Raw genomic sequence first — 14,945 nt, 5'->3', positions numbered from 1 at the left:
TGATACACCAGCAAAATCCTTTGTGCAAACGCAGTTACACCACATTAGTTTATTTTCCTTTCTGTACAAAATAGCTGTACAGGCACAGTTAGCATGCAATGCCATATGCTGGGTGGTAGGGAGGGAGGGTGGGAAAGGAGGCAAAGAACAGTTATGCCTGTGTAGTAAAGGGTGTGAAAACCAACAACTAAGCACAACTTAGGAGTTAAAAGTTTTGCAGCAGGTGATACCGTTAGCCCTCACAGAAGGGACGCAGCTTCCTGTTCCATTTAATTTTTAGTGTTTGCAATACAGTAGTATCTATAGGTTCTATTGTGCTACAGTCCCTGCCCCAAAGAGTTTACTGTCCAAACAGACAAGGTAAATATAAAGAAAGGAAGGGCACGCAAAGGTGAAAGGTGTTTTCAAGAGTTGTTGGTGAGAGATGTTGGAAAGAGAGAGCTATACTGCATAGAAAATAAAGTCACGCAGTACACTGCATCAGTAGACACCATCTGACCAGTCCCCCACTCAGAATTGTAGGTTAAATTTACTTCCAGATTCTAGTGACTAGTAACACCTTTTGTTGTGCTATAATGCCTCACATATACAGGTTCCAATTTGTTAGAAAAATGTGTTATCCAATTGAAAATTGGAACAACCAATACCCTGCACTACTGGTCAGCCTGGTATTTCCCTATTTTTTTTCTTCACTAGACATCATGACAGCAACCCGAGCTAGCCATAAACTCGAGAGGCCGGGTACATAACTTACACTGAGCTATCTGCTGCTGATTTTGTCTGTTGCAGCATTTAAAGCTGGTTGTAATGTTTCTGTGATACAGCCACTTCTGTGTCGATGTTGCAGTCACGTCCTCCAAGCAAAAGCAGAACATGCCCAACTGTGCCCATGTACTGCTGGGACAATAACTCGAATTCTTGAACCCAAATCAGTCTGGTCTTTTTTTTTTTTTTTGGTTATGAATTGTCTACATGTGTAAGGCAGTGAACACAATGGGTGTTAGTAGTAAAGACTTGAACCTAATTCCCTCATACAGTCATTTGGTGGTTCGTAAGTGACTTTACTCCAGAATGACAATACTGCTTTGTAAGCAGAAACCTCCTCCTACAAGAAAGTCACTTATGTGGACAGGCATGTCCACACAGACCTGCTGTGGCACTTGATACTGGGAAAAGCCTACGCCAGTCAGGTTCCCTGTGTGCACCAGCACTCAAGCTTACTATCCATCCAGTGATGTGCATCGCTGTTTCATTCATTACTATTCCCCCTTCCAAAGTTGCATCACAAGCTTCACTGTGGTGAATTCTTATCTAAACTGAAAACAATTGCTGTATCCTCCTTTGCAGAGGACAAGTGCTGAGAAACCAAGCTGTAGAGACTTAGCTTTTGTCATATGCTTCCTTAGAGGTATTCTGTTTTTTTAAGACTGCACATATCATTGCTAATACCATGGGAGCCTACTGGTATACATGCCTGAGACTGCCAAGGCTATCTTCAGCACTGTCATGAGGCGTGATCCCAGCAGGGTTTGACAGCATAGTACTGACTGGTGGGCTTTTGTGAAGCACAGACTTTGGGGGCAACTGTGACAAGACAGTCTCAGCAGCTGAACAGTTACAAGTTACAGCCTGGCAAACTACAGAAAACCAAAACAGTGGTTCACTTAGCATACTAAGTTGTAAGTGGTGGGGGTTCAGTGCCTGCTTTCCAGGCAGCTGACCCTCCTCCCCATAGGGCAGCAGCTCACATAGATTGGAGCCTTGAAAGAACCTGAAAACCTTGGTGTAGGCATGGCCTGTTGCTCCCATTTGGATATGACAATGATAATGTCACTGGCCTTGTTTAATCACTCGCCCTTTCAGCTGTGTACACTTTTACATTTGCAGTATATGCCACATCTATTTCGAGCCCCTTGTGGAAAGCCAGACTACTATAAAGAGACTGAAGTATGGATGAGAGTCAAGCTCATAGAGTTCGTATTCATAGGAGAAGTTTTCATTAGAACCTTGAGAGTCATCTTAACATGGCATTAACAATTAATTTCAGCATGAAAGTGTGCCTTCCCTGCCAATTTAACTAATGACATTCAAGCAATAGCTGAATGGCAATAGCTTGGATAGGTGGTTGCAGATTTTCTGTGAAGTGTCTTGCTTTACAGCTGCCTCCATTCTTACTGCACAGTTACAGGAGCAGAAATTGCAGTCAGGGCTTGTTCTAGTCCACTCAGAAGCCAGGACTGACCAAGCCATAGGAAAGCTCAGTCATTTAGATTTCATCCTTCTCATTACTGTACTGCAGCATCTACATGCCATGGCTAGACAGATGTGATAAGTGGGTTCAGAGTACCCTCAGCCTCCATTGGGGTCAGCAGGATGTTAAACACATTTTTAAGAAACTAGCCTTTTAATGAAAACATGCCCCTTATTTTCCCTGTGTATTGCACACTTTCTTCAGTCTAGAGTTGTGTTGGTAATTCAGATTTTTTTTCTACAAAGCAAACTTGCATCACTTTGAACTGTTCTAGTTAAACCAGGAAAATACACTGTAGTGTTGACACTATACTTCACTCTCTTCAGAGATAGGCCTATTTAAGTCCAGTTTTAATACTAATCAGAAGTGGCATACAAAAGTTTGCATCAGTTTATGTTAATTCAAGTGCACACCTTTAAACTGGTAAGACTCCAGATATAAAGAAGGTCTCAGCAATATACTGTTTTCCATCTCTGTTGAGGGAAGGGAAGGAAGAGAGTTAGAGTTTGGCTATGTCTTCATGTGGAGATTTAGCTCCAAGAAGGAGAGGTCACATTTCAGTTTTCTGCAAGGGGCCTATCAAAAGTGGCTAGTTTATAGCTTATGAAGAAGTTCCTTCAGGAGGGGCTTCCTGGGAACACACCAGGAGCCATGTCCTCCAGCCACACTCACAACTCCGAGAGTGCTTTGGGCTTTCTGATGGAGCACAAAAGTGAGGTTCTTGGGCAGCAGTCTCGTACAAACGATTTTCTGCTGTTGAAAAAAACCAAAACAGCTCTGATGATACCTCAGAAGACTAAACCTGAGGGTGACCTGAGCTTGTGACAGAAGATACTGGACATTCTCACATTTTGAGGTGAAAAATTATTACTCTTGTTGGGAATGACTTTACTGTAGTTAAGTCATTCCTGTTTTTCCTTGCTTCTCTAAAGTAGAAGTCGGAAGATAAAGCTTCGTCCTTAATTTTTAATTCTCCTCATTAAAGTGTTTGGCGGGTTTTCTGATGTCAAGAGTGGTTGTGAGGTGTTTGTAGGATGTGCATGTGAACAGAAGCCGAATTTCTTACCCTTTTCCTAGTCATTGCCCTTCATGAGTAATAAAGGTGAGGAATAGCCACAGGAGGATCAGAGGCAGGTTTCTTTAGCAACATAAATGGAAAAGCGTTCTCTAGCATTGTGGTGGAGCAGGAAAAGAACAACACTTGACGCTAATACTGGAAATACCTGTCTGTTTGGTGGAGATGGGGGGATGGAACAGGAGAACAGGGCAGGGGAAAAAAAATCACATTTTTTAATACTTTAGCTTTAAGACTTTAGCTTGCAAATTCTTCATCTATCAAGCTGTCTCTGGCCCATCCATTACATATTCTTTGTGATTTGAGTGCTCTTTTCTACAACCACATGAGGGATATGAACCTTTTGGATCCTCCTTCCCCTTACGAGTTTTTATTGCCAAAGACAGAGCTTGGCCTCGTCTTGCTGTGTTACTTTTACAACCTCACAGCACAACTGTTTGCAGGATGACAGTCTCAGGTTTCTGCTTTCCTTCTGCTTGATCTCCCACTTGGCGTTTGGGTACAAGACAGAAGCAACATACAACTGTTGTATTGTGCGATCTGGCAACCTCTTTCCTCAGCCCCAGCTTGAATTTACTGAGCTGAACAAACAGTTGTCTGTCAAGAGGTTTCTCCACATAGAAACATTGGCTTTACTGTACAGGCTTACCATCCTGCTTCCAACAGCAGCCAACATTCACGGAAAGAAAACTCTTTTCCCTCAATAACCTGGACATGGATTACCATGTAGGGATGAGCAGGACGGCTCCATCTCAGGATCAGTGCTCCCCTAGTCCTCAGAGCCATTTAACCCCTTAATTATGAGACTTGGTTACTTTTTTTTTTGTAGTGTTGTCTGCTAAAATAAGTGTGTCATGGAATTAGATAGATATTGAGGCTGGATTGTGTCTCAACACAGCAGTAATCCTGCTGTAGCATGTCTTTCTTTCTTAGTGTGCTGTCTATTGTTTTCCTAATATTTTTTTTGCCACAGAAGAGGCTTTCAGCAAGAATACAGGAGCTGATTTGATGAGGTCCAGCCGTATGTCTTCTGTCTCCTTTGCACCAGCTTTATTTTATCTCCCTCTCCATTTGTGTGATGAGAGCAAGTTAGCTGAGTAGTTCTCACCATATTCCTGAAACAAATAACAGTATCAGCCAGCCTGATGAGCTTCATGTACCAGTTAGATAGCCCAAAGGTCCATTTGGCTTGTCCAGAAAGTAGTGCCTGTTGCACAGTATAGGATGTGGTTAAAATGCAATTAAACTTCATCTCCACGGCAAGCCTAAACCAAGTCAGGACTCGGGAGTTCTCTCCCAATCTTTTTGTTTTCTGTACAAGTGAACAGCCATTAACCTCTGTGACTCCTTGGTTCTGGCTACAGTTTAAACAAATCCAGATGCCCCAAAGTAGTGTTGTCTTCTCAGAGACTTACTGACCTTCTCTGGCAAGGGGGATGATCAGAGACTGTAGGCTGAAGGTCCGCAGGACCTTCTGGGCCTCTCCCTCTTTCCTCCCCGTCCTTGCCTGCTCTGCTAGTGTAGTCTTGCCACCTTCTTTGTGCTGGCTTTAGCATTCACTGGATCTTCGTGCAAGCAGATTCAGCTCTCAAATAGCAGAAAGCCAGCTGGTGTTTTTTGCAGAGTTTGTTTTCTTTTGTTTAAGTGATTTAAGTCAGCTCACGGAGAAACCTAACAACAGAACCAGCACAAAGTAAGCAGCAGGAGGAAGGGAGGATAAAATGGAAGGGAGATCAGGACCATCTTCTCGCAGCAACTATGGCCAGCTGAATTTTACCAGTTCATCATTTCGATACTGTGAGCATCACTGTGTTAGCTATCCTAACCACACTTCAGGTGTGCTTATGGAAATGAGTACCAGAGAACTTCTAGAGAAGTTCTGTTCATCAGGCTCAGTTGTGAATAGCTGTTGTTTGCTTCACTGTGAATAAATGCAGCTGAAGCACAAATTACCTTGTAAAATAAAGGGGCCCAAGCTTGGGAGAACTCTTCAGCTGGTAGAAATCACAGAACCATTTAAGTCAAATGATATCATGCTGGAGAAATTTTAGGCTAACCTACTCAGCAAGGGGTAAGGCCTCAGCTGATGTCAGAGAGAGTATGACAACGTTACTTTGGCATGATCTCTTCCTCTGTGAAGCCATGTTAGTTTCCAAGTCAGTCATCAGCCAGACCAAATGCATTTTATATAATGATCTTCAGTGCAAGATGTGGGTGGGTCTCGCAAAACATTTCTGTGGTTAAGAGAGGATTTTGGTAGTTGATACATGAAGAGAGCCAGCTCTGCTTCTGCACCATGGGCCTCACTTAAACAACAGGGGTCTCAGATGCAGTGTGTGTTTTAGGAAATACTGCAGTGCAGGGGAATGTTATATTCTGAACAAAAAAGGTCTTTAGCATATGTATGCCTATACTCTTAACAGCATTATTTAGTCTAAGGGAGCACAGATGTAAGACCTCTCACTAGTGCAACATCAAGACTACCATCTTGTGTCTACCTTGGCCAAATGATACTAGAGAAGTCATTCATAATGGCTGGACAAGTGTCAAAATACTAAGAACCTAAGGTCCATAATGTTTAATTTATAGATCATTCTGAGATGCTATTGCAATTCTAAGGGATATATGTACTACTATCATGTAGCCATTAGGAAGTATTTATATGCCAGTTTTCCTTTAGGTGTATGTTTGGAAGGCTGTGCCTATAGACTTACAAATATATTTGAAATGAAGAATCTATAATACATGCTTCCACTCACACACTGTCTATTTGACTGTCACAAGGGATTCTTAATGACAGTATTACTGCATCCCCGTTTTCGTAACATTACCGAAGCAGTGCTGTAAATGTGGGCAGTAAACAGCTTTTCAGCCAGAGAAAAGAGATTGAGTTTTACCATGCCAAGGAGGAGTGGCTGAAGCTTGGGTGCTTCTGCCACCTGAAAAGAGGGGTTAAAACTAGAGCGAGGAGACAAGTTTGCTGCTATCAGAGGGGTTTAAAGCCAGCAATTGCTGTTTATGTGAGAGATTTCTTCCTACTCCTCAAACCCCAACTGCTCTGTCTCCTCTCCCCTGCCCTCTCCAGGGCTGCGCAGCTGCCTCTTTCTTCCTGTGCCTAGTGTCAACCCTGGCAGCCAAGCAGCAGCCAGGAGACTGGGTGGGCAGGCAGCCCCCAAGGCTTTATTCTAGCTCTGCCAACCTCAGGACTGTACAATACATGGCTGTTATTAGCTGGAGTATGAAACTGCTGCCTCTTGCACATGTAGGGCAGTGCTTATGGGGCACATTTTGAGAGCCAGCTAGGTATTCTACACCTTATCACTACCTTGTGCATAACTATAAAAATCCCTCTAGAAGCATTAACTGCTGGAAGAAAGTTGTAGCCATGCCTCTCCTTTTGAAAGTACAGTTTGCCCTAATTCCCAGCTAATTACATAGTTTAGTCTTGCCCAGTAGTACAGCTGAGAAAACGGTTGGATGTAGAAATGCCAGCTTTCAGGAGCCCTGCCACATTGCTGGACCCATGCACCACCTTCCCACTTTAGCTAGGTTGTTTGGTACCACATTGCCTTAAAGCCTCTCAGTCCCAGCTCTCTCCACAGCTAAATCCCTTTACCTTCAGATTGTACGACGTTCAACCATCTGAGTTGACTTAAAAAAAAAGTACACGTGTGTGTTAGGGGGAAATGATGTTTCCTTGCTACAGAGACATAGTTACTTTCTAAGTAAGCTTATTTTAGCCAAAAGGCAGGAAGTTGTAGCATGCCCAAACAATTTAGGTACCAGCCCTGACTCAACTCCCGTATTGAATCTCCCACACTTCTAAACTTGCTTGGCCTCAGCAACATCTGTGTGCTTTCTTGCCATCGCTCACTAGCCAACACATACCCTGTGGAGAGTCCCCCCATGTGACTGCTCCTTTGGAGGCCTTCTGACAGCCAAAGAAGTGATTTAGTCTTCATGGAGTCATTCACACCATCCAGACTTTCCTCAAACAAGTGATTTACACTTACAAAACAACCATCCACATACAAATCCTTCTCTCCGTTTCTCCATCCTTCCTGAAAATACATGTAAGTTTTGACCTTCCTGGAGGATGCGACTTTCTGTATTGTCTTCACCAGCCTTCTGTGGAGGTGCCTCTTTTCCCAGTGCAGAAGCTCCTTTTAATAGCATTTTCTAGCATTGCCTCTTCTTGGGTTTTCAGTAATTTCATAGGTTTGCAGTCTACTCCAAATGGGCTCTACTGTAGTCCAAATTCATTACACTCGCTAAGAGTTATCAGGTAGTCTTTGACCTGTAGTCTGTATTGTCCTATTGAAGATGGTCTCTACTGGCCTAATAATGGTAGATTATTTAGTTGCTGCTCCTCTGTCAGTCAGGGAGACCCCTTGTCCTCATATTTTTTTACCGTGCAATCTGTGGAGAAAGATACTCAGGGTGTAAATCATTTGTGGTTAAAAACAAAAAAAACCCTGAGTGCCTATGCTCAAATTCCTAAAGGTCTCCCATGTGAAACTTGAAAGAAGGCAAACTGATTTAGGTACTTTGCAGAGTTCATACATTTAACTAAATTGTGCTGCCAAGCATCAGCTGGTCCATGATAACTAACAGTGTGCACGCTCATAGCTCTCAGCAGAGGTGAGAAGAAATGCAGTGAGCCTAAATCTTTTCTACTGGTGTTTAAAGCTAATGCTTTTTATTTCCTATTTGCAGTGGCTTGAGACACAGTTGCCACAGTTGCATTGATGCATGCTAGCTCATTAAATTATTGCAACTCAGTCATATGTCTAAATTTGCTGATAGACAACTGTAGCTTTTGAAGACGAGTTTTTAAGTGGTTGTAGGAGCCAAGCAGAATTTTCAAGAATTTTCAATTTTCTTGTTGAAGAAAACAGAGGTCTAAGATAGTTGGGTGGTTGGAGTTCTTTGCAAATTCCACCAGCCTACTAAATACCTCTGCAAGTCTGAGCAGCTCAGTCAGTTTAGAATATGGGATGGGGCCCTTGATCACTTAGGACTTTTCTTGTGAAGATCTCAAGATGCAGATCTGAGTTCTTCTCATTTGAGGAATATTTATACTCAAGCTTAGCCTGAATCTATTCTAAAAATTAAGTGAACAACAAAAAACAAATCTGCACTTGAATCCTACCTCTTCTCAGAGTCTGAAGCTCTGTTGTTAGTCCAATAATTTGCCACCCAGACATCTTGGGCTGAATTTTTTTGTGCTTTCTTGTTTTTGTGAAGGAGGGGGGCACAGTGTGTGTGTGAAGTAATGGTAGCCAATGGCAAATAACCAAAGCCATTAGGTTCAACTAGAATTTACTTGCTAGCCGCACTGAGGTGAATGTGCAGCCCTGGCACAGTGCGATGCACGTTGCATGTGCAAATCCAGTCAGCTGTCAAGGAGCCATCAGCTCCTTGAAACTCTTCCAGGGGCCACTGTAGAGAGGATATTAGGGGTCTGCCATCCCCATCAGTAAGAGTTGTATTCATACACTTGGAAATTTTGTAGAGCATAGTTATGGCGGTATACTACTGATGAAAAATAACATCACATATTGCAAATAATGAGGTGAAAGTAAAGTTCAGGGTAAATCATACCTCTGCAGAACTGTAAATATTAGCTATAAGTTACTATAATCAGAGAGCGTCTGCCCCAGGCTGCACGTTCAAGAATATGACAGACCCTGACATGGACTTGCCTCTGCGGGAGCGCCATCCCTCCAGCTGACCCCAAGGAGGGCCACTAGCAGTAGTGGCACAAGCAAAACCAAATGACTGACACTGGGATGCTGAATTCCTGCAGCACTCTCCCAATGGGGCCGTACACCAACCAACCACCTCAGCAAACTTCCAGCAGTCCGAAAGTGCTGGTTCAACAACAGACCCACACGTCCTTCTTCTCTTCCCTCAGGTTTCTAATAAATTCCTGCCTTGGCCAAAAAGTGTCTCTTTTTTCCTTGACAAATATCAGCTAAGTGAATGTTTTCTGATTTGAAACTGCTCCCACCAAGACAGACCTCTCTTGCAGATGAGGTGGGGCCAGCCTGAGCCCACTACAGGTGTTTAGCCCAGTACTGCCCACTGATGGCCATGGTGAACGATTCACTGCTGACCTAGGGAATCACATCACCTTTACAGTGATTTTAATGAAGGACTAGATGGAAAGAAACCATGGAGATCTTTGGGAAAAGTTGGTCTAAACCAGTGAATTCAGCATGAACTGTTGACCTAGACTATGCAGGTTTTGTTGTTAAAGTTGTCACAGATTACACAGGATGGTGAAAAAAAAAATGGTAGTTTTTGGAACGCAGCAGTATTACCAACTCTGATCAACTGGTAAAGTATGCCCTGGGGAGTCAGAGCTAGAGGAATCAAAGGAAAAGGAAAATTAAAAAAAGACGGTTAAAGTTGTTGGTTTTTTTAAATTAAGATTCTTGCACTAAAAAATCATTTTCTGTACAGCCTTTCATTGGAAGAGTTCTGGAATGAATTGCACGTGTGTCAAGGAACCACTTACATGGGCCATTACTACCCTATTATCTAAGCACCTCCCACATTTTTAAAAGGCACAAACCTGTAGAGCAGTATCTTCTCCTTTCCCTTGTTCCTTATAAATGAAGTCTAGAACAGAAGGTTTTTTCTAATATGTGCATGTCTAAGAGACTAAGTGTGTGTGTGTGTGTGTGTGTGTGAAAAATTATTGAGGGAAAGATGATGGAAGAACTGAGTTTTGTGAATTTGTGAGAGGAAAGATGACAGCAATTAAAGTGGTAGCCTGAGACTTTCAATTTCACGCTCTTCTACAGACCTCCCGCGTAGTCCAGGTCTGGGACCCTGTGCCCAGAGCTGCACAAGGGGTTAGCTGCAGTAGTGTTTGGCATTGCAGCGTTTAATTGCAGCCAGCTACCTGCTTGGTATCTGCAGCCATGGGGTAGGCGGCTGGGCTATGTATGCGACTTGGGGTGGGGGGACAGGGAAAAGAAGGCTTCTCTGCATCCATGTGCCAAGAATGGACCCATCTAGGCTGGTCATTGGCAAATGCATGCAGAGGAGAATTGTTTTCTGTCCTGGTCCCAGCTGCAGGTACCTTATTCTGGGTGAGAGGAAGGAAGCTATCACTGAACAACATTCGTATCCATGAATAAAAAAAATGGAAAGTAATTTCATTTTCTAAATTAAAACCCAGAAAAAATTTGAAATGGGAATGGACATTTTTCTGTGAAAAATGTTAATGAAAATAAGAGTTTTCCATCCAAAAAATCTGACTGCCTCTTTCCTTTCACATTCCTCCTCTTGTAGATGTCACAGATGAGGTGACCGTTGGGGTAGGTTTCAGCTAGAACGGAAACCTGCAATTTTTGCCAGATGTCATCTCTTCAAAACGCACTGCTTTATTCTCCGTAGGACTGGTAGGGCGAGTCTAGTAAGGGCACTGGCAAACTAATGTTCAATCTTAGAGACAGTACAGGTTTCAGAGATACTCTTTACAGTTCAAAAATGAGAAATACCATCAATAATGTTAGTATCTGTAGCCATTTCAGGTGTGCTCATTAAATGTGTTATTCATATCCCTTTTCAAAAAGCATTTTATATTCTCATACTGAACATGTCATCATCCCCATTGTAACACATACCAACTCCAGACAGACAGACAGGAATAGAAAGACAGGCTGACAAGAATCCATTTTAGCACCTAGAAGCTAGATGTCTTTGGTAGTCTGCCCTTTAACCACTCTAACAAGCCATCTCTCAGAGGTTGGTTTTGCTTTCAAAGTCAAATGTAACTATACGGCCATCTTAGGGATCTGGACAGTTGAACTATAAAAACCCTGTTGTTTCTGACAGCAGCAGAACCCCCAGCTCTGTGCAATTTGCTTTCCATATTTCATAGCTGCCAGTTATGCTGTGCTGCGCACACACACATTGCAAGCAGGAAGTAGGAGCAGCTCAGCTTTTGGCTTCCTCGGTCTCAAGAGACTGCCATGAAACTGAAAAACACTAAACTAAAACCTAAGTATCTGTTAGACCTTTAATTAGCGACCTAAGGAGTGTTTGCCAAGAGGAAATTTGAATTCAATTATCCAAATAGAAAGTATTTAACCTCTCAATATCAATGAAGTAATTATAATACTTGGGGTTTTTTTCAGGAACCTTAAAAAATAAAACAAAAAGCAAATTCAAAAATGGGAGAAGGTATCAGTTTTATATCACATGGAGTATGCAAAGGAAAGCTGTAACACTGCCCATGCTTTAGACCCCTCATGTTAGCACAGAAAGAGGCAGCCTCAAGCAGGGAGAGCAGGTTGCAGGATTCTTGATTTCCCCACTGAAACAGCCAGCAACAGCATCAGGGTCAACAGTGGTAGTTTTATGTGCATCAGTACAACAATAAACACACAACTAAGATCAGCAGGTCATCTCACGCAGCTTTTAATATGATAAAGATGCTCAGTCAGTGTCAGAAGGACTAGGACACGTCAGAAGAGGCTGTATATTCCATTACATTTTGCAAACATTAGTCGATACCAACCAAGCCATTTGCATTTCAGATTGCAGCAGCTGTTTCAGCCCTGATCCCAACTGTCCTTTCACTACACATCCACCCAAAAGTTTCCAGAATTAATCCCAAGGAAAAAAAGTCAATATTTTCTTGCTCCTCTCTTCACAGACTGTAGATTGCTTTGGGATTATGTTTATCAGCTGCTTTCTGACAGCCGGTACGAAAATTTCATCCGATGGGAAGATAAGGAATCCAAAATATTTCGGATAGTGGATCCCAACGGGCTGGCCCGGCTGTGGGGAAACCACAAGGTAAGGAAGGAATGCAATTTTCCTCCTACAGCACTTCACCTCTTCTAACATCACAGGATTCACTTATAAACAGGGAGAAAAGGAAGAAAGCATGTGCATATAAACTACTGCTGGAAAGTTGTAATCTTTCATTCTACACACCTTAGAAATATAAAGCATCCAGCCTCAAGCACTAAAACCTACCCTTCATATAGAGAACCTGTTGGTTTGGTTTAAAGGCATTTAGTTATAAATGCATTTAATTATAAAATTACAAGGAGTGCAAGAATTAACGGTCCTTCTCTCTCAAGGCATCTCATTTCTTCCCGAAACCTGATGCTATGGATGTTCTGGTTAGATGTGGTCTACAAGGAGCTGTATACTACATCTCGGCAGGAGCTTTCTGTCTGTGTTCCTGTCTGCACCAACATTCAGATTTCACATGCTGTCCTGTGACAGACACCAAATGCTGCAGGATTATGTATTTCCTTTTAAGAGGGTAATTCTGCTTTGTTCTCTGGAAAGCAGTTACTGATTTTTGCAGTTTGGGGCTGAGTATGTATAGATATATCTATATGAGTATATGCATATGAGTATATTGATATGAATATATGAGTAGTCAGCATGGATTTACAAAAGGGAAATCAAACTTGACCACCGTGATAGCCATCTACGATGAAATGATTAGCTCGGTGGATGCAGGGAGAACAGTGGATGTAGCTCATCTTGATTTTAGAAAGGCTTTTCAGACTGTCCCATAATATCCTTTTAGACAAACTAATTAAGTATGACCTAGACAAGAATGTAGTGAGGTAGATGACTGAAAACTGGCTGAACTGCCAGGCTGAAAAGATTGTGATCAATGGCACAAAATCCAGTCACTAGTGATGTTACCCCAGGGATTGATTCTGGGGCCAATACTGTTATGTTCATTAATGACCTGGATGATGGGACAGAGCGCACCCTCAGCAAGTTCTCAGACAATACAAAACTGGGAGGAGTGGCTAATACACCAGAGGGTTGTGCTGCCATCCAGAGGGACCTGGACATGGTGGAGAAATGGGCTAACAGGAATTTCATGAAACTTAACAAGGGGCAAGTCCTCCACCGGGGGAGGAATGACCTGGGGAGGTGTGGGACTTTACATTGCCCCTTGTTACATTTCGTGAGACCCCAGGTGTGGGAGTGTTTTACTAGGAAGATGGTCAGATGCTGGAGCAGGTTGCCCAGAGAAGGCTGTGGAGTCTCCATTCTTGGAGATGTTCAAAACCCAGCTGGACACAGTCCTGAGTAACCATCTCTGGTTGACCCTGCTTTGAGCAGAGGGACTGGACTAGGTGATCTCCAGAGGTGCCTTCCAACCTCAACTATTCTGTGATTCTGTATATGAGTATACATAGACTATAATCTTGATAAAGTCAAGATTTTCTCATGTGACTCATTGCTTACAAGAACATCTGTCTTAGAGGTCTTGGGCTGCAACACTGGGAATGGAAGAGTTCTGCCCTTACCCAGCCTCCATGCTAATAATTGGGCCTTGCCATCATGTCTCATATTGGGTGTCTAAAACTGAAGCTACTTCAGACCACTAGCCACTTGGGAAACACAGTGGCCTTTTAGCATGTAAGAAATGGAAAAAGCACACATGGTATTTCAGGGGGCTTCCCAATGAGCGGAGTCTAGATTTTGCAGGGAAAACATTGTCATTGTTAGTGTTTGCCACAGGAGCTCTTCATGTGGCCTCCCTTAGCAGAGCTGTTGCGGTCAGGGCAAGCAGAGGAGGTCTGCACTTAGGGAGCATTTTAGACAGGCGGATCAGTCTCATTTAATAAAGTCAGGTCAACGCTGCAGCCTTCTGCCTGATCTTGGACTGACAGAGCTGTGCCAAGCCAAACTCCTAACAAGGAGGCTTACAGAGCAAAAGCATGCTTCTACTTGTTTGGCATGTTTTGCCCATGGCAGGCGGCTGCTTTATACTCGTGCAAACACGGCTTTGCCAGTATAATTGTCTCTCTGCTGGGAGTTTCTTTGCCAGCATAGTAACCAGTGCTCCTTGTACCAGAAAAATGCTCTTCATGTAGACGTAGCCTGAGGGGCTGATCCTGCTATCCCAAGTCAGTACTATGGGGGCTGCCCACATACAGCCTGTCAGTGCCCATCACTTCTGCCTTGTGACACTCAGATTCAGCAGGGCCATACCTCAGTCACCCCGCAGTGCTCTGGCTATGGCCTTTGGGGTCAGCAGCTCCCAAAATGAAGAGGAGGCTCTGTCATAGAAGCAGATGTACAACCTAATGGGCTTCTTGATTTACACTTGTATAACAAGAGAAGAAACAGGCTCTCAATCTCCACAGTGCTCTGTAAGCATTAACTAGTTAATGGAGGGGAATCCCAGAGGAACAGTGCTCTTAGCAGGGATTGCTGACGGATTCAGTCTATTAGCCACTGTTCTTACGCTTTTACAAAAGGTGGTTTGATTAAGAACAGGCCTGTCATGTCCCACTTGGCATGAGCATCTCCGTCTAATGTCTCCTCTTGTGGTTGATGAAGCCTTTTGTTATCTGTGATCCAAGAAACTGTAGAAAAACCTCACTTGGAATTTTTGTTAGACTTTCCTGCTTAAATTGCCCTGAATGAAAAGAGACCCATAAAAATTTGGTGATGAGGGCTGGAGGGGCAGGATGGGCCTGCAAACAGCAGAAGGGTGGAACATGTAATTTCTTGAACTGACTTGGTTACTTTAGCTAGCTGTGATAGTTCTGCAACTTGTTTTGGGGCTTAGGAAGGTTTTAATTAATCATCTCACCATGTTTTTCCTTTTTC

At 43.1% G+C, this 14,945-nt stretch overlaps 1 protein-coding gene across 1 annotated transcript in view; it reads left to right on the top strand.

Moving 5' to 3' along the window:
• The window catches only part of ETV6 (ETS variant transcription factor 6), a 138,810-nt gene that overhangs the window by 119,982 nt on the left and 3,883 nt on the right, over nt 1-14,945 (top strand). Inside the window, exon 6 of the mRNA XM_050914514.1 lies at nt 12,001-12,143. Coding sequence (XP_050770471.1) covers nt 12,001-12,143 — 143 coding nt within the window. The remainder of the gene's footprint in view (nt 1-12,000; nt 12,144-14,945) is intronic.

Source organism: Gymnogyps californianus, chromosome 1 (assembly GCF_018139145.2).
Source record: "Gymnogyps californianus isolate 813 chromosome 1, ASM1813914v2, whole genome shotgun sequence".
Taxonomy (NCBI): Eukaryota; Metazoa; Chordata; class Aves; order Accipitriformes; family Cathartidae; genus Gymnogyps; species Gymnogyps californianus.
Note: the sequence above shows the minus strand (reverse complement) of the source record. Positions and strands in the feature narration are given on the sequence as shown.